This window comes from Pezoporus wallicus, unplaced genomic scaffold (assembly GCF_028554395.1).
Source record: "Pezoporus wallicus isolate ANWC-B61680 ecotype Strahan unplaced genomic scaffold, APGP_CSIRO_Pwel_v1 contig_3710, whole genome shotgun sequence".
In the NCBI taxonomy this organism is placed as follows: Eukaryota; Metazoa; Chordata; class Aves; order Psittaciformes; family Psittacidae; genus Pezoporus; species Pezoporus wallicus.
This window is the reverse complement of record NW_026640315.1, coordinates 2,890,800-2,914,529: the sequence shown is the minus strand read 5'-3', so window position 1 is coordinate 2,914,529 and position 23,730 is coordinate 2,890,800. Positions and strand designations below refer to the sequence as shown.

The window sequence follows — 23,730 nt, the reverse complement described above, 5'->3', positions numbered from 1 at the left end:
TACAAAGAATTACCGTTTCCATGTGAGCTTAAATTACCCTACCTGAAGATGCAGTTCTAACAGTAGCAAGGTATGATTTGGTTTTTCCAACTTCGGCCAAGGTCTGGGGCACAGCAAGAAACTGTAGGAGGGATTGCAAGCCACTGCAAATTCAGAACAAACAGGATCAAACCAAAGATTATTCTATCTAGGCAAAACATTCGGGCTTTGGCCTCAGGAAGCAGAAACAAAGTTTGCCACTGCTGGCCAGGCCATACCAGTCTCTTTCCCTTGCCTTCCATGTGGGAGACTCCACAGCAAAGCAAACCCTTGGAGGGCTTGGCCAAGAGGGTCCATCTTGTAAGCTGTTTTCTGCCCTCAGACACCCAATTCAATACTATCAGTAGCCCTTGCCCTGCAGCCCACACCACTGCCAACTCTCCAGTCTTTCCTTTTGAGGCATAAGTAGGGGTCTTGCTTTGCAAATATACCCATTTCTATCTCTTACAAGCTAAAGGCTTAGATCCAAATGCTTCACCCCAGGTGAAGATCCTCCCCCTGTGCCCTGCGGAAAACAAATAAGATTAAGAGAAAAAGCATAAACATACAGCTTAGCACTTGGGCTCCCATGGTGCAAAACAAGCTGCTCTGAGGCTTATAGGGCAGAAAGTACAGACCCATCCTTCTTACTCTTTACCCAGTCATATTCAAATTCCCCAGGTGTGGCAAATGAAACCTGGGAGTACTTCAACCAGCCAGAAACACACAACCCCCCTTGCTCCAGCCAGCTTTTAGGACAAACCAGCTCTCCTGTTTTTCAAATACCCAAATTTCCATAGAGCCAAAAGGGCCAGAGGTCAAACTCCAGTGAAGAGCTGATGCAAAACAGCAGTCTTCCCTAAAGGGGCCTCTACTTGCTCCTCATTACATATATTCTTAACACCACAAATTGTTCCAGGTGGTATAGCAGTAAAATAATGGGTTTATCTTCCACCACCTCTTAAGAAATTAACCTATGCGTAAACAGTGGTAGCAAAGTGAGACCAATCAGCCTAGCAGAGTAATCTGTTCACCCTGTAGGCAGAAGTTGCACACACACACTCACCTTCAAAGCCACCTCATCTTGCCAGCCTATCACTCTAAATGAGTTTAGAGCAGACCATGTAACAGCACACTCTATCAAGTTTTATAAAAACACTTTTAGATACTTTTCCTCCATATTCCCTGACTCTTACAACTTAAATAGTCAAATTTTCTGTATAGACAGTTCAGCAGAAGGACAGCAGACCAGCACCAAAGGGAAGTAACAGGTTGGGAATTCAGAATGCATTTGCTGTCTCTGGGTATAAAACACTTTAAGATAAAGCTCATGTCAATGAGTTTTTGCAATTTATAGACAATGACAGATAGATAGTACCAAGTTATTCAAACCACAGCAGGAGAGAAGGTGGATTTTATACTTACACACACTTTCGAAGATCTAACATTTGTTGCAATAATACTTTGGAAAGGTTCTCAAGAGGAGAAAAAAAAAGATAGACAGAAACAGTGGTTCACTTCTGTTTAATCAGAGACGGTTACAAAGTGACAGACACACATTACAGACTTGTATATGTGCAGTGATCCATTCCTGAAGCATACAGTTCATAGAAGGTTCCCAATGGATGCAAAGTCAGCTCCATATTTTCTTTGAATCTTCTTTGTAAACTGAATGCTATAAAATTAAGCTAGTTACTGTTACTATTACTTGCATGCATTAAAATGATGCACATACTTACCAGTCTCTCACTTCTCAAATTAGATTCAACATCAGTATTTTGCCACCTGTCTTTCGAAAAAGATCAATGACCCCATCCCTTTCATACTACTTACGCAAAAGTAGTATCAAGTTACAGAAAACACCTTTACAACACACTGAGAGGGGACACAACTCCATCACGTGCTTTAAGGTACTTTAAGAAGGTAGTAAAAACAGTCTGGAGTCTGGGTTCGCCACACAGCGACCAGAATCTGAAGGTGACTTGGGTGTTATTAAGCAGAAGTCTAAAGGAAATAGTGTGAAATGACTCACTGTTCCATGTACTCCTTATGAGAACTGGGAAAGAAGACTCCTGAACCACATTAGACTGGACAGCTGGTGTAACGGTGCATCAGAAGTTGAGCTACAACTTAAGAATGCCCATCTGGATATGAAAGCTCTGATTCCTGTATTGTTTTGGTCCCATCTCAAAAGAAAATAAACTTTATTCTAGGGAGAAGTACTGTAATTAATTGCCATTAAAAGCTTCACAAAGAGATGATGTTCTACCAGAGCTCACATTAGGATCTACCATGGACAAATGCACTTTTTGTTGAAAAAATACTAAAAAACACCACTATTCTTTAGTTATCCCCACTGATCGCCAAGCTGGTGTACAAGTAGTGCAGGTCATCATCCAACCACTTCCAAAACTGAGACTTCACAAAGCAATTCAGCAGCCAAAGCAATCAGTTACTTATTCCAACTTAGTATAGAGCATTGCATTAAGTATCAACTAGGGCCGACCACAGAAGTTAAAAAGAAGATACATACATTCTGTTAATAGGACAATGACCTCACAGCAAGGTATCCCTGTTTTTCATGCATATCTGCCGTTAAGATTTAGGAAATACAGGCAAACATAAGTTATACAATTTTATTGTACAACTTGCCTTCTTTTTCTAGGGAGAAACACCTATGCAACATTATTCAAAAATTTGCATGTAGCTAGTTTTGCAAAGCAATTTAGCGTGAGTAACAGAACTGATGCAGAGAAGATGCCACAAGATGGGCTTCAAGTGTAATTATTCTAAAGCCTGGGAAGATACAATCCCCTTGAAAAGTTTTATGTTAGTAGGGTGAATTCTGCAGTGTCAGGTAACACTTCAAAATTCTAAACTAAGCAATACTGATGGAAACATCAGGTCTCTCATGAAACCACTCTATGCAATTCAGATGTGCTGACAAACTGAAGTGTCTGTTCAGTTGCCCCACTAGTGTGATCTTCCCAACACCTAGTTTCTATATAATTAGCCACTAATGATGTCAAAAGCCCCTCAAATTCACCATGTGGTAACATGCCCTTGAGAAGTGAATTATTACATCCATCTGTGAAAATATACTATGTACTACAGCACAGCAAGTTTTCATCTCCTGTGCTGATATGTAAGTATGAGGTACACAAAGCTTAACTAAAAACGTGCAGCTATTCTGGAGAAGGCTGCATCTTTTAGCCAATCACAAATGATCTCTCCTATTTTCTAAGGCGTAAAATACTCCATAAAATAAACAAAAATTGAAAAAAAAAGCCAAAATTTCCAGGAATCTGGAATAGGGCAGAAGAAAAACAAAAGAGGCAGAGCAGTAACTCTGGAGTAAGATAAAACAGCTGGGCAAAACCACATTTGCAAGAAGCCTCTGAAGTGCTGAAATGGGCTAACAGAAAACAAAACAATAAAAGCAGAGAACAAGCAGATCCTGGCTTACCAGCCTAACAAAGTAAAACCTGTTGTTAGGAGACAGTATTAACAATGACTAAAGAAAACAAAAATTACTGCTATGGATTCTTACCAACACAAATGCTTATTCCCCAACACATCAAATACAGTATCCTATAACTGGTTCACTGGTAAAACAGCCTCTTTTTTTAATACGCATGTTACTGAAGAAGTAACTTCAACTTTAGATCTTCATGCTTTTCAGTAACACCAATGGCTATCTGTTAAGTTCCTGTATTAAGTTTTCCTTCTACGTGGTTGCAGATGTTACCAACAAGTGTAGTTAAAACCACTGCAGATATTAAAAAAAAAAAATAATCTAGCTGTTCACTCACTACTGGGAACAGTGGTAGATAACAGATACATTCACATTGCAGAGACCAAAATTCCCCTCATGTATTTAAGTGGTATCATTTGAACAAATTATTTCAAATAGGAACATCAGGTACTTACAGATTAAACTAACCTGTACTGGCAGTGCTGTGGAATTTTTCTTCTCTACCAGTAAGTAGCAAATGCTGAAATTCTGCTGCTAGTTAACAGAAACACAAATTGTATTAAACCAAGAAGTTTCACCCAGAATTTAGTTTTTCATTTAAAAAGCTGCCAAACTTCAATTACCACAATTTGTTGCTTAAGAAAAGCATATGAAGTAAAGGCAACCATAAAACTACTTTCAATTTGCCCTTAATTTGCTGCCATAAGTTTAACAAGGTAATCCTGTTGCCTACCACAAACAAAAGAAATCACAATACTTACATTGCCAGGTTCCTTCATTAAACAGTCTCAAAGTGTGTTTTCTTATTCTAGACTTTACAAATGAAAGAGCAAAATGTATTTTCTTCCACTAAAATTTAGGGGAAAGAAGCTGAAGAATTCAGTGCAAGTAACATATATGCAATTAATTCAAAGAAAAAAAAAAAAGTAAAAAGCTCTGCATGACATCTTTATCTCAAAGGATTATGTAATTTCCTAAAATGGAAGACAGCTAATCAGCTACCTTTGGCTGTACGGGATTAATTTCTGATAATTCAAAGTGCTGTCGGCAACAACCATTTATACACATTGGCTACTAAGGGCAGCAGAAGCTGCAATTCTCCACACAGCCCCTTTCTGAATAGCACTTGAGAACACAGTTAAGGTTTAGACAAAAGAACTAAGACTTGAGGTGTCAGAAGTAAGAATCAGTAAAGTTACTGTGAACTTGCTCAAAAGGTGCAAGCACCTCACCATTCACAACAGCCGACAGATGAGTAAACACCAACCCTCACAGCCAGTTCATGCCATGGACTGACTCATCAGAATGCTATGAAAAAATGACTAAGGACAACATCCTGGATCCTGGGGTACAAGCTTCAAACTGTAGTTTCTTCTACTAGAGCCTTAATGAGACTGCACTCTGACAGTCAAGAGGCTGCATAAAGCTGCTGTTCACAGCGTGTAAGAAAACTCTCACAAAGGTTCTCCTAAAACTTCAAAAAAGAATCTTATACACATTACACTGTAGAATCACTTCAACTCTATCTTGATCCCTTGGAAGGCTGCCTCAAAGCTTCTGTTGAACTAATATTTACCTACCCCCACCATTACAGGAAAATATGGTAGTCACCAATAGCTACATTTTACAGAACCTGGTCACTACCATCATTTCACTTGTCTGATTATTTTGACTCCAAATGTACAGACTTTTTAAAACATTATTCTGGAAGTAGCCTATTCCTCAGGCTACAATCTAAGGGCTACAATCTTCATTAGGCAAGGCACAGAACACATTATGAACTCATCACACAATTCTAAAACAAGCCAAAATCTCATGTGTTACACACTTTATTTGCCACATGTCCCCTTTGCTTCTCTCGTTAAAAACAGTGGGTGCAAATTCACTCAATTTAGCAGAGTATCAGTAATTCCTGCCCTTAAAAAAAACAAACATAAAAGGTCATATACCTCTACTTAAGCTTTAACCCCACCCCAAGCTCCAAGACCAACTTCCATTAGTACCTATAAAAGTCACTAAAACACAGTCATCAATAGAAAAGAAATTCCACAACCAGTGAGATGTATGACTTCATGATACACAGACTGCTGCTATCCTGAGAGCTGCAATACTGACAGGTCAGTAAAAACACACCACTGGCCTTCAAAATAAAGAGATCTCTTTTACAGTGTCAATTTTTTTTGGTCAACTATCCCCCTCAGATCCACACAAGGAGGCAGGGAGGAAAATATCACTAACAGAACTTAACAAAAAGAGCAAAATGTGAACCATGTGCACTGGATGAGGATTCCACAAATTGTTTTCAAGATGTCAGGCCAGCTGGTCTAATAGCTGAGGAGATACCCCCAGCAAAGAGCACAGAGCCAATATGCCATTCTTGTGAATAGAAAGACTTCAGCACTTAATTGCACATGGCTCTTGAAGGACAAAACAAAAAGAAAATAAAATAAAAAAATTCACATCGACTTGCTACAAATTTAGGGACAACCATTAGTGTGTGGTAACAGATCAGAGTAACATGAATGTAATCTGCTCAAGCTACCAACTCCCAAAGAGGGAACAAGACCAAAACCTGGTCCTGTCCAATCCTTTAGAGACTCGTAAGAAAGGAGAGCAATGCAAAGGATGGAAGTGAAGCATGTGTGAAGTACCCACCAGAAATAACAAATGGTACTTGCAGTGCAGCAGGAAAACTCGAAGAGTCAAAACCCCTGTAATTCGTACAATGGCACACTGTGGAGTTGTCTTAATGTCAAATGCATCTTTCCTAAGTAGGGAGCATGAAATTTGTCTTGGAATTTTCTATAAGCATCTTCAAGAAAAAAATATCCACAGCAATGTTGTGTGGAGTAATGCTGTTTTGCTCACAAATCATGCCAAAAGACAAATAATTGGGTCATTTGCTCCTAAGTATTAGTACACAGAGCTTAAACACAGTGAAAACAGGAACTGCATCTGGAGACACTTCTTCCATGAGTTTATCAAACCTAGATATCATCGACAAAAACAGATCCTTGTCTCTGAACTGGAAACTTTTAGCTGTCACCAGGGTGTCAATTTATAAAATATAACCCAAGTGTGGATCCAAGTAGGGTACTCTACTGTACACAATATGCATCTGAATTTCAGCTTTCTGTGTTTGACAGCAAGCTGATTTATGAGAAGCCAGATAAAAACTACCTAATGCTGCACCAGTCTTAAATGGAAACTGGTAACAAAGTTCAGTATCAGAGATCTGAGATTTGCCTGTGTTTGAGTTTCCAAGAGATTCAGATAGTTAAAGCAAGAAGTACAAGCCATACAGCTTTTTTTGTTAGTTTCATTAGACATTCTAGGGAGAAAAGCACTAAGCCAGATGCTCCCACAGACTAAATACATGAAACAAATACTAGCTGCAGTAGTGTATTTTCACATGGTGTTCTCATCTTCACTGTGATCAAGGGTAGCACCACAACAAGAATTAGAAAAGCAACACCACACTCAGTAATCATTTTGAAACCATTAACAGAGGACATGCCAGTTTTCCAGTCAGACTGGACTATTTGGGGGGGCTTCTACAGGAAAAATGCAAAGGGCAGAGCACAAACAGGAATGTGAAGTTCACTCTTGTAACTGTGAATCTCAACTCTGTCTTTTAATTAAAGTTACTGGAAATTCACACTGGGGTTGTTACTTAGCAGTCTATCCTCATCAAAAAACACTACACATTTTTAAAATACGTAAAAAAAAAAAAATACAAAGTCACAAAACCAGACCCCAAATTTGTTAGTTTCCTATTTCACTGCTGACAGGCTGCATGACCTCTATGGACAGAACTTGCTCTTCTGAAGCTGTCTTTAAGCAACTTCAAGCATTCAAAGCTAATACATCTGAATGAATGAGCAACAACACTAAAGCTCATTTTTCTCAGCAAAGGGTAAAAGGTTTTGCTAGTCACTGTGAGAAAGAAGGAAGTTCACATAAGCATATATGGAAGCAAATTTTGAACATGCAATAAAATTTCACAAGGTTTCAAAAAAGCACAACTTTCTGTATTGTTGCAATAGACAAAATGTTGAGACATGTTGTGTGTTTGAGAGACTAAGGAAGAGATTTTTCCTGCAACTGATGAACTAAATCTGCACCATTTCTCATTTTTCTATTCTTCTTTACCAGCTTGAATCTCTTACTTCTTCACAGGGCTCTACATTAATATTTGTTCTGGTGCAGCTCGCACATGCAGCAGTATTAAACCTCCTCCAGAGAAACTGTATTCTGTAATTTAGACTACACAACTTTGTGACTATAAATGTCACTTACTAGCTAAAACCTAAGTATTTTAAGTACTTTGACAGATACGTCTCCTCAAAAGAGGAAACATTAGTAATTGCTATTTACATGACACTAGTTCAGAGACTACACAAAGTCACATCACCAAACCCAAAACCAAATACCGCACAAATGCAATGCAGGGGAAGAGGGGGAGGGGGCAGTGTGGCTGAAGGACTACCTGAGCAGCTGCGAAGGAACCGTGCTCCGGAAAGAGAAAAGGTACCCAAACATCTTAAAACATGTTCCCTCCCCCTAAGACTCTTAAAAACACAATGATAATAAAAAGATAAATATTAATATAGAGCCCATCTACCAAAAGAGAATAAAAAAACCTAAATTAAAATAAATTTAGGGGCCTTCACCAAACTTGCTGCAAGTTTGGGGACATAAATATCCAACAGCCATAAAGCTGTGAAAGCCCCCAGAATGAATAAAATAAATCCCACTTGCCTCAGACTGAACAGGGCAACACTGAGACTCTGCCTCAGCCTGTCCTATGGCAGGGCTATAGGAAGAAGAAAAATTTAAATTTTAGAAAAAACATGACCCAATTAAGTGAAAGACATGCATTCAAAGTCAACAGAATTCCAGTGATCAAGCTAACAAAATGATTGCTATAGCACCTATTTTGGTAGGCCCCAATTTACAGCCTCTAGCTATACCTGAATTGGACTAGTTTGCTTTGTATCTTGATCAATGGAACTGAAGTCAGTTGTCTTGGGGCACTTTTCCCGTAACTGACAGTATTTACTGTACTAGTCCACAAAAAGTAGAGTTAAAGATCCCACCAGCCACTGGAAATGTTCACCCTCACCTTAGTACTTATGTAGAAGCTAGACCAGTACAATTATTAAGACATTTACTATTACATTTAAGTGTCTTTAATTACCACTTTAAATTGCAGCGCCAGCTCATGGACTGGTATATCAGAGTCCCAATTTAACTGAAGAGTCATAATGCCCTTCTTGCTCTTTATAAAACTGAAGTAACCTTGTTTGCAGAATTCTTTGATTCCTATCAAGTAACTGCAGGTTATACATTCTTTTCAATTTTATCCAAGTTTTAAGAAAATAAGTTATATGGTTCTATGTAAGTACTGTTCAAGAGCTCCGTATGCTAAAATAATTGAAGAAACCACAGAGGGCAGATGCAGCTAAATGTTTCTAGAAGCTTGTGTATATTCTCTCATGCATGCACAGAGCGAGGAGTAATTATCCACTGAAATTATAACATATATCCCAGCCTCAAATTTATTATCAGCACCTAAAAATCTCCTCTGTAGAAGAATAAGAAGTCCTTTTTAGTCTATACCAGCCAGCTAAATCTTACAGATTTTGTTTAAAGCAAACTTTGCCAAAGGCAGGAAGATATTCCACAGGAAGCACAGGACAGTCTTATCAAGACTTCTGAAGCCTGGGCTTTCCCAAGATTCCTTCATGCCAGTATCACCCCTTTTGCTCTAAAACTCAGATGCGAGATCAACTTCTCATAATGATATTGAAAGACCATGCTTAAAATAATTTAGAAGCTTTTAAACAAGTCCTGGATGCCATAAACTCAAAGTATTTTGCTAAATATTTTCCCACCTGAACATTTCCTTCCAGCCTGTTTTTTTGTAGTCAATGTTTGCATTACATTCCAATTTAAGGCTCGATCAAAGCCCACTTGCAAGTTTTAACTCTAATGTAATATCTGCCATGGCAAATTTTGGCAACAACTGAAAAATAGACGTTTTCCCTATGAATTGTATCAACAGGGTCCTGCACCAGATATGACAGATGCTTTTCTGTAATCAGAAAGACTCCTGCAATTTCTTTCCATGGAGAGATTAACTAAAGCAAAAAACCTGTTTGCATGGCTGCATTACATCAGGGATTTTGCTGGCCCAATCATGTTGATTAAACTTTGTACTATAAATCAAGCCTTAGTTTTTATGCAAGCAATTACAACATTCCAATTAGCTTTCCCCTTTTGGGGAAAATGCACCATAAATCCAACTCTCTGAAGATTAAGAAGCAGTATCCAAAGAAATGAAGGCAGACACCAACAGACAACATATGCACTGAAATACCTGCCTGCTTACAGAAGAGCTCAAAAAAGAGACACAAGAGTAACTAAAGATAGCCACATTACAGCTCTTACAGCACAGGAATGACAGGAGCAGGAAAGTACATATCCACACGAAAAAGCATGGAGAAATCCTCCACCTGCTTGTTAAAGATTTATTAGAGTCCCATATAAATAATATGTGGCAGTACTTGGTTGAGGAATTATCATAACATTACTACAAAGGAAAGTTCAATCTTAAAACGTATCCAAGCTCTAAGTCTATGTAGTATTACTGGCCACAAAATGGTGCTATTATTGGAACAATAAGACATTCACTATTTAAAAGACAGGAATTCTTAATACAACTTGCAGAATATGCTGAGTTAACAGTACATGCAGTAAGGTTTTAAAGTATTTATCCCAGGAAAAGTAGGGGTCTGAAAACAACATACAGAAAGTTAAGGAAAGACACCAAGAGAAGGTATTTACTTTACTAGGGGCAGGAGGAGAAAACAGCCTTACAGCAGCAATGCGATCTTCAGAAAAATCAAGTTCCACAGGTTTAAAAGCAGAAGTTCAGATCAATTTATAATCTATTAATTTAATGTGTACTGTTACAAAAAGGATGAATGCAAGACATTGTAAAAATCTCTCCAGTGTTTTGTAACTGTCCTTATTAGAAAAATAGAAGAAAACTAGAGTATAAAAGCACTGCTTAAGCAAAACAGGTTTATCTGTTAGACTTCTGTATAAAGCAAGATGAAAAGCTAATGAAAGATCTGACATCAAGGCTCACTCAGCATATTCGCAAGACAAATGCTGCACATCTGACAGGTGATCAGCAGACACCAGTGATCAGAGAGAACTGCTTCTCAATAGAGGCTTGGAGTTATGGTCTTAAAACTGCTAAACACTTCAGAAAGAGCACTTCAGAATTCTTAATAATTAAACTAAGGCTATTCAGCTGCAATGGGACTGTAGTAAACGCTCTAGTGCTTTCATGAGCCATTCCATGACCCCAGATTTGAAACCGAGATGTACTATTATAATGTACCATTTTAGCTGCACTGTATTTCTGGATTATTAAGGGACAGTACAGATTTAAGACACATGAGGTACTTCAGTGCAGCTAAAACCCCCCAAGACTTGCAAGAAAAAGAGCCATAATGCTCTGTATTATAATTAAGTAAAAACTCCATCTACAAAGCATCCATGAAACATTAACTGACACAAAAAAACTGATAATCTTCCTAACCTACCCTAGAAGAGATATCCCCATAAATTAAAGTGTACAGATAAGGCTTGAGGCTGGAACATGTATTTAAAGTTGACCTGCAAATGAAAAATTCACCACTCCTTTTTTGCCGCCTGCTGTGAAGAGACCAGGGAGCCTCTTGCTTTCCCTCCAAAAAGTCTGGCTCTATATTTTCATTCTCATCAGAAATACAACATACTAACATAATGATGTTACACATTCAGAGAATTACAACCATGACAGTAACTTATCACTCTACTCTTACAGAGGGGAAGACCTCTCCAGTAACTGTCCTTAGTACTGATTAAAAGGTCTGACACTTCTATTAAATGGCTCAAGAAACTCGGGCATCATCTGATCACAGTATGCAACTGATGGTTTATCTTTCAGACTGTTGAGAGCTGAAATTCTGAACATATGAAGTAAAAATATACCATATAACACATTACTCTTGTCCCTCTGTCTTTTATACACTGGGAATGTCAAGCTACTCTTTCTCTTTTGCAGGTCAACTTCAATACAGAAATTGGAAGTCACTCACCCATGCGACATGCACCTAAGCTTCTAGAAACCTTCATCTAAAAGGCTCCTGAAACTCATTTCTGTTTGCACATTAAAAAGAGTCAGCTGAAGAGTAAACTAACAAGACACACCTGGCACGAGGATGCATCTTAGAGCAATCACTTCTACATCCTACAAGTAAGTGCCAGGACTAGAAATCATTTAGAATTTATTAAGGACAAGAAAGCACAAATGAACAACCATATGCATTAAGAGAAGTTACAACCAAGACTTAAGATGTGCCTCCTGCAGCCTCATTTTTGAGGAGTCAGTTAATAAGTGTACAGGTCTTTGTCTACTAAGAAGTGCAGCTAAGGAGTGACTTAATTTTAGAACAAGGAATTCAGATTTTACTAAAACAGCACCAATAACTGCGTTCACTACACCAACAGCTACCATGGCATGCATCTGTACAAACCTTTCAGGCAGTTGTCCACAGCTGGTCATGAATAAAAAGGCATATAAATTTTTCTCTTCTTTTATTACAATGAAGTTTGTAACAATACAGAAAAGTCACACGACCTTAGTGGGTCAGTTTACTTAAACCCTGAAACAGGAGGAACTCTAAATACATTAAATATTGTTACAAGTTCAGACTTAAATGTACAAGTAGTTGGGAACAGTTACAGCCCTCACCAAACTATGTTGGGGACATGAAGTCCAACAGCACTTGAAGTGCTGTGAAGGCATCATTTCACAAATAGCAACATAATGTTACAGAACTTGCCTTTAAGGTGGTATGTTCATGTAATTCCAGCGCCTTCACAATTTAACGAACCATATTTACTATACTTCACTTCTAAAAACCTAGATGAAACATGAAAAAGAAGCCATACAGTATAAATTGCAACATCAGGAAAAGTTCCTGTTATTATTCCAAATAATTTTTTTCCCATGTAAAATAAGAATGTCCAATAGCTCCTTGCATGTGGGAAGATACTTATTTTTTAAAGTCACAATGAAGCCTTAATTGACGGAAGCTCGGCTATATTAACAGCACAAGATGAGAAAAGGTTTAATCTCCAAACCTATTAGAGCGTGTGTAGTAGCATCAGTAGCGGCCACCCTGCGACATTACAGGAGGTCTCATTCCCATTGGAGGTCGAGGAGGTCCACTCTGGTAAGGGGGCACCATCGGAGGTCCCTGACCATATGGAGGCATCGCTCCAGGAAGATATCCTGGCATGCCCTGATGATGAGCACCATACTGACCTACAGACAGAACATTTAAGATGCAAAGAAGATTTTAATTAAATAAGGGGCAGAAGCTGCATTTTGTGAAAAGCTTCACCCACCTCCCCCTGACAGCAGATGTCACCGTAAGTTTTAGAAGAGTTTCTAGCATAGACAAATCTTTACAAGAAAACAAAGCTGGGAAACTTATGATTACCATGAGGTGGCATGGGAGGTCTCATTCCTTGTTGTTGTGGAGGAATTCCTGGCTGTGGTGGCATCATACCTCCAATTGGTCCAACTTGGGGATTACCCAAAGAAGCCTGTCCCGGTCGAGGAAGATTGCGCTGATACTTGGGCAACTGTGCCCTTCTCTCTTCCTAAAACCAGGAACAGACAACTGTAACAGACTGCAAGCCTAAAACTCCCCAAAAGCAAAGTAAATAAAAGTGTAACAAAGTAGATTACCAGCAGTAAACTATTTCAACTAGGAGTTCAAAGACTGCTACTAGAACACTACACAGTAACATCTGGATTTTTCTCCCTTCCTTCCAAGTTACTGTATTATTACCAGCCAATCTAGCATTTCGCACACAAGTTCTCTTCCTTCCTCAGCTGAAGAAAGCCTTTTCCCTACAAGCTGAGACAAAAAAGCCAAACAAATCTAAAGATATATAAACAGAAACTAAGGTTCATTTGTTTAATCCATAAATTCCATATTTCTAACTGCTGTAATAGCACCGAACCACCTCAACTATTAAGTCTTCTGTCCTACACTCATTACCTGTATCTATTTAACTTCACACTTAAGTCACAAGAGGAAAAAGTCGGTACTATATTATGGGTTGAGTAATTTCTTGTCTAGATCAACAGCAAGATCACTGCAATATGCCAGTGAGCACCTTGCAGCTGAAGACGTTTTCTCAGTACATGGTTCTATGACATTAATTCTGCACAGCTTGTACTCTCACCATTAATAAAATACATATAACACAGACTACAGAAGAAAACGTATTAACCAGCCATATCGGCATAAATAGCATGTTCCAGTAAGACAATGAAAACATTTTAACTTACCAGTGATATATCCTCATCTGGATGGATCAACTTACTGGTTGCACTGGTGGTTGTGAGGGTAGCAGGCTTACTTGTTATCGATGTAGCTGGTTTAGCTGCAGTACTGTTTGTCGTGCTAGTGGTTGAGGCTGTAGACTGTGTGTAAGCAGGGAATGTAGGTTTTGGGGGTTCTGTTGTTGTTGCAGGTGTAGAATTCAAAGGTTTGAAATCAGTACCAACTGGACCTGGAACAGCTGCTGCAGCCTGTGAAACAGAGAGATCAGTATTTATTTCTCAAAGCACAAAAGAACTGAAGCGATGTCTGTTAGACCTCTGAAAACTTCCAGTGAGATATGTAATTATAACAAGTTCGACAAAAGTAAAGTTCAGCTTGATTGCATACTAGTGCAACTGAAAACATGACAAAATAAAACCCAGTATATACACATATACATAAATACACACTGGAAAGTCTAAGACTTGCAGGTCAAAACCCACAACTAGAAAAAAAGAAACAATAACAAAAAGACCCCCCCCACTATCAAATTTTTTACCTCAAATACCAATTTCTGTAAATGCCTAAATCTTTCCTGAATCACTGTTCTATTAAGAGGCTCTAAGGATAAATTCATTGTTCTCTCACTAAATGAGCATACTTGAGCAACCATTAGTGTACAGTACAGCTCAAAGTGTTAGTATTCATTAAAATTAGGTATTTAAGAAATGTTCGAATTAAATATTTAAGAAAGCTCTATTATGTCAGGGTTTTTAAGCGTTCTCTCTATAAAAACTCTGCAGTATGGTCACAAACTTACTACGTCTCTCTACAGATCTTTAATCTCACTTGGGAATGAATGATCTGCTGAAGACAGGTATGAGGTTCACTACAGATTCCAACATTTCACCTTTCCTACTTTTTCCTCAATAAAACTTAGACAAGTGTGCTTTACCAAGCTTTCTGTGGAGACACAGCAATCTCCAAAGCAAGCTTTAGTTATGAGAGAATGCTTTCGTTTCCAGTCACAATTATCTGACCTTTCCAATCAAAGTATGTCAACTTTATGCACATAACTCAAATTACAGAATTCCCTACATTATGATGTACCATAAACAACATACACTAAAAAAGCCTTCACCATGCATCAAGCTAATCACTGCCCACTAAAATGCATTTAACTGCTTTCATGCTTTTTTAACCCTTTAGAACCAGGATGTAACATTTCATTCTTTCATTCTAAGAAAAATTGGGCACTTTGACATTGCTTATTAAGATGTAACTCTCAATCCAGGACTCTGCAGTTTTACCAGCTAAACATAATCAGGAATATACCAAGAGATTATCTGAAGATGTTTAGTCAATTTTAGATTTTACAGAACGGTCCAAAGGGTTAAGTTGCAAAGCAATTTGTTTTTAACTGTGACTTCCTGCGTACTTGTGCTGTGCTAGGAAACAGAGCGTTAGAAGATGCTGACAGACTTTCTGAATTGGAGGAAGCTGCACTTGAGCTTGTGACAGGTGTCCCCATCTGTAGCATAAAAGAAAGGAAATAGTGAAAAGTCTCCAAACAAATGGGTGGAAAGTATCCAGATGAAAGGATATCTTATGCTAAGTCTTTTCTTACAAAAGGATTGTGGGTTTGCAAATAAGTATTTTCCCTGCAGAAGTCCAAAACGCAAACAGCACACTATGAAGGCTTCTGCAACACACTTGAAAGCAAGTAAAAACTTCAGGACTTATACACAACAAGTGCAATCAAAGCGTAGAGGTCACAAGCTACTCCCCACTTCCCTCCCCAAAACATTTAAATGAATTTTTGCTACCCTAACTTACTCCTAAACCTTTTAAAGTAAAAAAACTCCTAATTCAGGCAATGTTTAATCAATTTAACAAAGCTACAAAATATATTAGTCCATCTATGGGTAGACAGCCCATTATGAAAAGAACAGGAGAGAACAAGTCATGTCAAGATTTATACTTGGGAAATTTTAGGTAAAGTTCTATGTAACCAGGTTCCAGTAGCTGACTAACACAACCCTTTGCCCACCCAAAACACCCTTATAAATGACAAACTAAAGGGATTAAAGAAAGAAGTGTTTTGCCTACTCCTTTCTTCCCCACGTGCTTACAGAACTTCTGTTTGGTTTCATGGCTGTTGTAAGACAAACAAAAGAATCTTTTAAAATTTATTCAAGCACTACACTGAATTAAACTTTGAATCAAGACAAGCAAGAGACTTAACCAGTCATTTCTTGGGCCTCCTAAATAATAAAGGAGAGACACTGTTGACACAGTGGCAATTTGAAGACTATAATAACAGATTCCAGGCTGTGAGGTACCTTACCTGCCCTGCACTTGGGAAGAGTGGTTTAGTAACTGGAGGCTGGGGAGCAGGTGCAGATGCAGCAGGAGCTGGAGGCCTGTTAAGTATTCCTGGTGCTGTAACAGGCTGCGCTTGTGTCATTGGAGGCATCCCAGGACGAGGACCAACAGGCGGTGGCATACCTACAAACAACAAAGAATTGGAAACATCAGGCTGAAGGAGATTTAGAGAATTCTTTTCACAGTACTTTTTAGAACAAAGTCTACCCAAAGAAAATGTATTTTTAAGGCAACAGCAAAATAAAACATGACAAAGGGTAATGCCAGCAGTCACCTACTGACATCCATTCATAGGCAGTAACCTCAAACACTTCAGACAATACCGAAGTTTTGTTTTCAACTAGAGCTTCAGTGATGTTTACGCAAAGAAGGTTAAATCAATGCAATTAATGCAGTTGCTGCTGACAACATACCATGCCTATGCTGCCAAGTGCAGGGATAAGACTGCCACAAAATGCAGCAGATGCAGCCATTATGAACAGTATCACAACCATCATTGAAACACACATCAGCTTTGCTGTTGAGTCACAGTGCAACAGTGACACAAGGCTACTTTTGTAGATAACTACGATCACAATACATGCACTTTGTATGCACAGAGCCCTACGAGAGGTTCAAAGATTGTAAATTAACAGCTCACATCATTTCCATCACGTTACTGTGCGGGATTACTAGGCTGTAACTAGTGAGAAATACAGGTGAATCGGCAAATCTCAAGCCACCACAGCATAGCTGCTGGTCAGGTGGAAGGAACACTGAGAACTTAAGGCTGCTTAAGAGCTATACAAGCTCAACTAACATCTCTTCTAGCTATGGCAAAAGGCCAAATTCCAGTTAGTTCCTTCACACAGGAGGTTCAGGACTTGAGTGTATTACCAACATTATTTCTCATTTCCCACAACATTTTCAATCATTACAATTTTCCAGCTGCAGCCATATTAAAAGGATGGAGAGCAGGCAACACAAAAGCCACAAGAAAGTGCAGTAAGAAAAATATATTCTGCTTTTTATCTTCACAGTGGCAATAAACACAATTTTTTAATCAAAACCTATAAACCAAGCCCTTCATCTGTGCACAAGAGTGGCTTCTGTGGCAATCAATTCACACCAAGGTAATAGCGTAAGTCTGTATATTCTTTATATAAATCCTAAATCTCAGTGAAAAGAAAGAAATACAATTTAGCTCTCACCATAGTACGAGTTTGACAGCCCCGACCTACCTGGTGGCATACCAGGCATAAGAGGTGGTATTCCTGGCCCAGGAGGCATCATTCCACCCATCGGCATCATCCTATTGAACAGAAAATAAGCACTGGTATGAACACTAATGATAAACTGTTAAGAAAACTGGCATATACCTGTATTAGATAGAAAATTTATGGTAGATAAATCATTTCAAGAACCTCTCAACAGAAGAGATTCAAAACCAGCTCATTCCACAGTTAAAATGTTTTTCTTCAAGAATGACCATAAATACTGAAAATCTCCCAAGCACCTGAACTTACTGCAACTTCATTTCTCAAGCTTTTAGTATTCTATTTCCAGAATATGTCCCTCTTGACATCCGTTTCAGACTATTGGTTTTATCAGTGTTCCAAGAACCTGATCTCAGTACACTCAGAAACACTGAAAGAGCAGCTAACTCCAACCACATTAAAATCGCTGTACATCTGCTATTGCTCCCTCCTGACACTGCAAGTCTATTTGTGGATATAGCACCCTCATTCTATGTAAACATATTCTCATTCCTCTAGTGAACAGCAGACAACCCAAATGTGTAAAACTATACACAAAATACTGATAAAAGGAGAGCAGAGAGCACAGCGTAAGAAAGTCTGAGTTTCAATTACAGTAAATATTCCCTATACTAATGACAGAAAAGTGGACTTGTTTAACAAGTCCTTATTATGGCATATTTTTCTTTCATATTAAAAACAGGTTTGAGTTTTCCTTCGGTTTTGGGGTTTTTCCTGCCTCTACCACAAAGGAAAAACATGACTGCTACTGCTGAACCCAGGACACACCCCCCACCTCCAATTTTGGTTTTTAGGTCTGGGGGTTTTTACTGATACCTGGAGGAAAAAAAACTGGTCTGTATTTCCTAACAAAGGTAGCATCTAGAAGACTCCTTTTATCTTATGTACTAAGCCACACTATAAATTAATAGATGTTCCCCATACATACAACCCTTACTATAAGCTAATTTCTTCTGCGCAGGGCTGCGACAGTGTCTAAAACTGTGTCTAAAACACTACGCTTTTAAACTGACAAGTTATAGATGATTATGTACAATTCCTCTACAAGAAATACACAACGTGTAGCTTAAGTTTGATGAAAATTTCCAAGGCTGGATTAGGGAAAGAAATAACGTAATGCTTAAATTAGCAATAGAAGCAGCCAAGTGCAGACCAAAATCCCACTGAGAAGCAGTTTGTCTGATGAAGTCAAGCCACCTTCACCACTGCTGTTTCAAAATTGAAAAGATTGCTGTAACAGGTGAGCATTAATTCTGCAAAGCAAACTGGTGCCCAGGCTCTACTTTTAGTCTCATCTTCCACCGCTACAAAGGAACCCCCAATGCAAAAAAAAGCAGTAATGATTGGTAACACAGCACCATCACCGCTTTATTAGGTCAATGGCTGGAGAAAGTAGTCAGTCTTGCCACCCACTTTGACAACTGTTAGATTCCCGCAAAAGCAATGGATGCTCACTGCCTGCTGCCACCAGAAAGAGCACTGAGAATCTGCAGGAGTAGTGCTAGAACTCGAGTGTCACAGAATTTCTGGCAAGTTAATGTGTGTCTTTTCCTAGATGACATTACATTCACCTGAACGTTAATGAAGAGATTAAGGAGGCCAAGGCACCAGCAAGACTGAGATGATTCTGTTGTTTCTACGCAGAAAAGCTACAGTCATGATAAGCATTCACATGATGGTCAACTATGTCATGGTATTTTAATTCAATGACTCTTAAAACAACATTTATGTCTCAGGAGAGAATAACCTTTCATCTCAGTGAGCTTTCAAACTTAGAAACAAAGTTCCTGCAGTATGCCCTACAGCATAAAGGATTAAGCACATGGAACTCAAGAGAGGTTGCAAGCCCTTAAGAGTGTATTCTGCTAATATTTTGTAGAATATGTTTCTCAGAGATTTGCAGTATTCATTTAGATAGAGCATAAAAACTTCACATAGTACATAACAGCAAAACCCAACCATTTTCCCCCAATTCTTAGGCAATATTCAGAGGTTTTCAGTAAGACAATTTCAAGCTTATCAAAAACATGACATAAAATGGCATAACGAATGTACCTAGAATTACATTAATGAGATGCTTACATGTTTCCACCACAAAATGACTGCATGTATTTTCTCTGTTGATGTAATCTGCGAAAATTTATGACAAAATCAAAAATCTAACTGTGATTTTCCAAACACATTGTGACAGGGGATGGTGTCAACCCCAAACAAGCATAAAAAACACAACATCTTACTTTTGCCCAAAATACAAGAAAAATATAAACCATCCAGTATCCTTATCCTGTTAGGTTGATGACTGGCAACCAGATTTACAACATACGTGCAACACACAAAAGAACAGTGTTTCACAGAAGGCTCTAAACCAACACACCAAGACCATACATGATTATACTACCACCCAATAAAGTTAGGAGAAAGGCAACATACTTTACACACAAACTCAGAGTTTGGCCATATTTTTAATGTTGGTTTACAGCCATCCACTTCTTTGGTTATCTTAAGGTTACAGTGCACAGAGATTCCTACGTGCATTTCTCTAATTATCTTTTTTTTTTTCTCAGTTTAAAAAGCACAGTTTGAACATGTAATTGTAATATTAAGTCTTTCTTGCTACTCACCCAGGTGGCATTCCAGGCATAACTGGAGGCATTCCAGGCATCATAGGTGGAACACCTGCCATTAATGGTGGTATACCTAAAAAGAAAAACACATTTTGAACAACTCCAGCAATACCTAGTCAGTAACAAATATCACTTAAGAAACTTAGATGGGATAAATGCTTTATAGGAAGCTCTACAAGACTGAGAGTTTCCTGGAATAGCATTGCTTACAAACAATGCAATATAAAATATTATCTGCAAATCTGATTTAGATTCCTTTTTCTCAGTCCTGCAAGAGTTTTCTTAGCAGTCTCCAAAGAACATGTGTTAAAATGGGCAGATTATCCTTCCAGCACACAAGCAGCAAGTGTTTCTACTCAGCTTTTCAGTGATTAGCTAAGACATCTCACCTGGAGGCATCCCTGGTGCACCTGGCACAGGAGGCAAACCTGGTTGTGCCATTGGGGGAATGTATCCCTGCTGGGGCTGAACTTGCTGGGGTTGAAATGAAGTTGAAGCTGCAGATTCATCATCTTCATATTCATCAGAGTCATCCTGTTGTTTCTTTTTCTGGCTCTCTGCTGAAGAATACAAATGACAGTCAAATAATGGTCAAACTGAAGGCAAATTATATTCTATGAAATTCATTTTCTCTGGGTTATTCTAGTTGGAACAAAACAGTAAAATTCAAATCTTATGAGCATGTTCAAAAATCCATTGAATTACAAAGAAGAAAAATTATGTAAGCCTACCTATATGTTCAAACAATAAAGGGAAGGGAAATGACTCACACCATAATGACCCTCAACATACCTGGGGACCTTCATTCATGCTGTCCAGAATAAACCAAAGCAGTTCAAAGAAAGGTACACTTAAACAGCAAATAAGTATAAGTATTTGAGCATCATCAGGCTTGTAGCACCCTGCCCTTCAAAAATAAAATCACCACCTCCATATTCATTAGGTAATTGTCAGAGCTGCAAAATGCAGCTACTTCTGAACAGGAGAGGAAAAACATCTCTCAACTTTCTATATGACTGGCAAATGTGTCAGAGAATGCACTAAATCCAACCCTTACTCTTCTGAGAGGTGAGACCTGTGTAACACAGCTAAGCTTAGTATCAGTAAGAAACAGACTAGGAAATACGAGGTAGCTAGCTAGACTGTACATTACCCTGAGTTTTCTGTTCAAGTAACCTCCTCCGTTCCTCCATATCTTTTTCTGGAATGCCCTCCATACCATAGATTTCCAGTTCAATGTCTGTTCTTCCAGGAATCGCATTTGGAACAGCATCTATTGTTTCCTTATGTACCTAAAGAAACAAAGAAAAAAATGTCCTCCTGACCACTATTCAAATAAATTGCACATGCTCATCAGCCAGCTTCAAGACAAACAGGAAGATCCTTCATGGGAAGGCTCCCTCTGGCCAACCATGTTATTAGCATGTACTTCCTCATCACTGTTAATTATTAGTTTCTAGAACTAGTTTATATAAACTTGTCTTCTGAACTAGTTTATATAAACTTGTCACCAATACAATTCCTTCACTCCTACACCCCCAAAATGACAGCAGAAACCTCTACTGCACACTTCATGACTGCTGACACAGCAGGACTCCTGCTCTGGAGACACACCATTGCTGTCTTTTTCTCATCAATTTCTAAGACTGGAAGCTCCAAACCCCCACCTTTATAAGTCCACTCTTAATTCCAATTCTAGATACTGTTAAGAAAAGCTCATGTAAGTCTAAAACTTCTTACCTGCATGCAGTGGATAGCTAATCCAGGTCCTGTATACAGTTTCTTATGACATATATGGCATTTAAAGTGCTTTGCTTTTTGATGCTGTATAAGGATTTTTTCATCATCAAAATCCCTGTTACAATACCTATTGAAGACTGTTAAGGAAACATTTAATCCTGAAAGTGACCCTCTATCTAACACTAATTAGCATCACTAAGATTAAATTAAAAAAAATAAACTCCACCCCAGGAAGCATCTCTGAGAATTCAAAGCATGACAAATATTTCATGGATGTCTGTAACCAGACATACCGTTGAATATTTCCCTCTTCAGATTGGTGCAAAACTGGTAAGACCTGTGCACGTAATCAGAATCATCATTTGATTCCATAATCTATTTGACAACATGCTTTTCAAGTCCGAGCTATTTCTAAGTGGACTCATTCCTTCTCTACATACCTATAGATTAAAATAAAATTGCTGAAGCACTAAAGGAGAAATAGACTTGAAATCTACAAAAGGGACACTAAATACTTAGAAATGCCTATTTAATAACAAGCATCAATAGCCAATGGTTGTAAAAGAGAACAAAGGTTTTCAGTAAAATTCCCTTCCTTCTCCAGCTATCCGACTATCAGTTCTTGTGATGCTGCATAATTCGCTGCAGACATTAAAGAATTCTGGTTTTAAACAGAAATATTTTAAGCAAAGGACTATGTGGACACCTATGCGACAGAAGAGTCAAAATGCAATTTCTGCAGGTCAGCATTAATATTTCAGCAAACACTTCACACGTATCTTACTACACAAGACAAATACACATTTGTTATTTACTGGCTGCTCCTCGTTTACACAACATGTTCATCACCTCCACCAAAACCTTAAATATGTTAATATCTAAAATGGAAACAGAAATGCCTTCCAACATAAACTGGTAAAAGATCTCAAAGCTTAGAAATTCCTTTATTAAACAATTTTAGACTGGGCAGAAGCACCACCACCACCCCAGCCCCCACAACAAAAAGGAGATTGCAAAGGAGCGATCGAATGAAAATACACCAGTATTTCTAGATACCGAGAAATTATACATGACTCTGATGCAACAATTACAAATATAAAACCCCTCCACCCCCCAAAAAAGGAGTTTTTACAAGTCTCTTACAACCACATCCGCCCCACTTCGGGTGTTTACGAGAAGCAGTTTTCTTCCGTTAAGATCCTTCCCACAGTGAAAAAAGACGGTTCTCCATTTCCCCCCCGACCCCAGCAACCCCGAGAGACCTGGCCACAGGAGAGCCAAGGTCAGAGGCCCGGGCGGCTGCGGCCTGCCCTGGCTTCATAGGTCGGACATGAGGCCGGGGCCGAGGCCTCAAGCAACGGAGGCGGGAGCGGGCGGACTAGGCCGCGGGGTGGGGAGCAGGGGAAGGACAAGGGCCAAGCTCCATCCCCGCGCTGAAGAGCTCGGAAATGAACCAAGACCAAGCACAGAATCAAACCGTAACAGGGGTAGCGAGAAAGCAAGCGCTCTAATCCGACAGTAAGGAGCCGGGGGAAGAACGGGAAAAGTCGGCACAGAGACCCGACCGGGCCAGGCCGTTCCCCCACCCCGCTCCGCTCCCCACACCCGCCTCGTCCCACAGCGAAGGATACCAGCACCAAGGCTTCAGCTGCTTCTTCTTCTTACGGCCCATGGCGGCAGCGCCCCTCACCTACACGGAAAGAAAACAGCCGAACTTTTCCCTCCGGAGCCGCAACGCCCGCAACAACCCCTCACAGAAACGAGCGAGGCAGGCACAAAATGGCCGCCACGCTCCCTCCTGGCGCTACCGCCCCCGAGCTCCCAGCCTGCAC

At 39.1% G+C, this 23,730-nt stretch overlaps 1 protein-coding gene across 13 annotated transcripts; it reads right to left on the bottom strand.

The window, feature by feature from the left end:
* Window positions 1-7,563: 7,563 nt before the first annotated feature.
* On the bottom strand, window positions 7,564-23,714 carry ZNF207 (zinc finger protein 207). Of its 13 annotated transcripts, XR_008973377.1 has the most exons (14): window positions 23,530-23,714; window positions 21,899-22,025; window positions 21,312-21,450; window positions 20,548-20,718; window positions 20,156-20,231; window positions 19,617-19,664; window positions 17,469-17,569; window positions 16,241-16,401; window positions 15,332-15,424; window positions 13,920-14,162; window positions 13,060-13,222; window positions 12,698-12,881; window positions 12,397-12,476; window positions 7,564-8,309 (listed from the first exon to the last, which is right to left on the bottom strand). XR_008973377.1 is itself a non-coding variant. In XM_057418467.1 (13 exons), the coding sequence occupies exons 1-12, from the start codon at window positions 23,568-23,570 to the stop codon at window positions 12,721-12,723; spliced, it is 1,524 nt and encodes a 507-aa protein (XP_057274450.1). In that variant the 5' UTR covers window positions 23,571-23,714; the 3' UTR covers window positions 12,132-12,476; window positions 12,698-12,720. The 13 variants fall into 13 exon arrangements, 12 of the variants coding, with proteins under 12 accessions (XP_057274450.1, XP_057274449.1, XP_057274451.1 ...); XM_057418467.1 differs by lacking the exon at window positions 7,564-8,309 and having other exon boundaries at window positions 12,132-12,476; XM_057418466.1 differs by lacking the exon at window positions 7,564-8,309 and having other exon boundaries at window positions 12,132-12,881.
* Window positions 23,715-23,730: the final 16 nt, after the last annotated feature.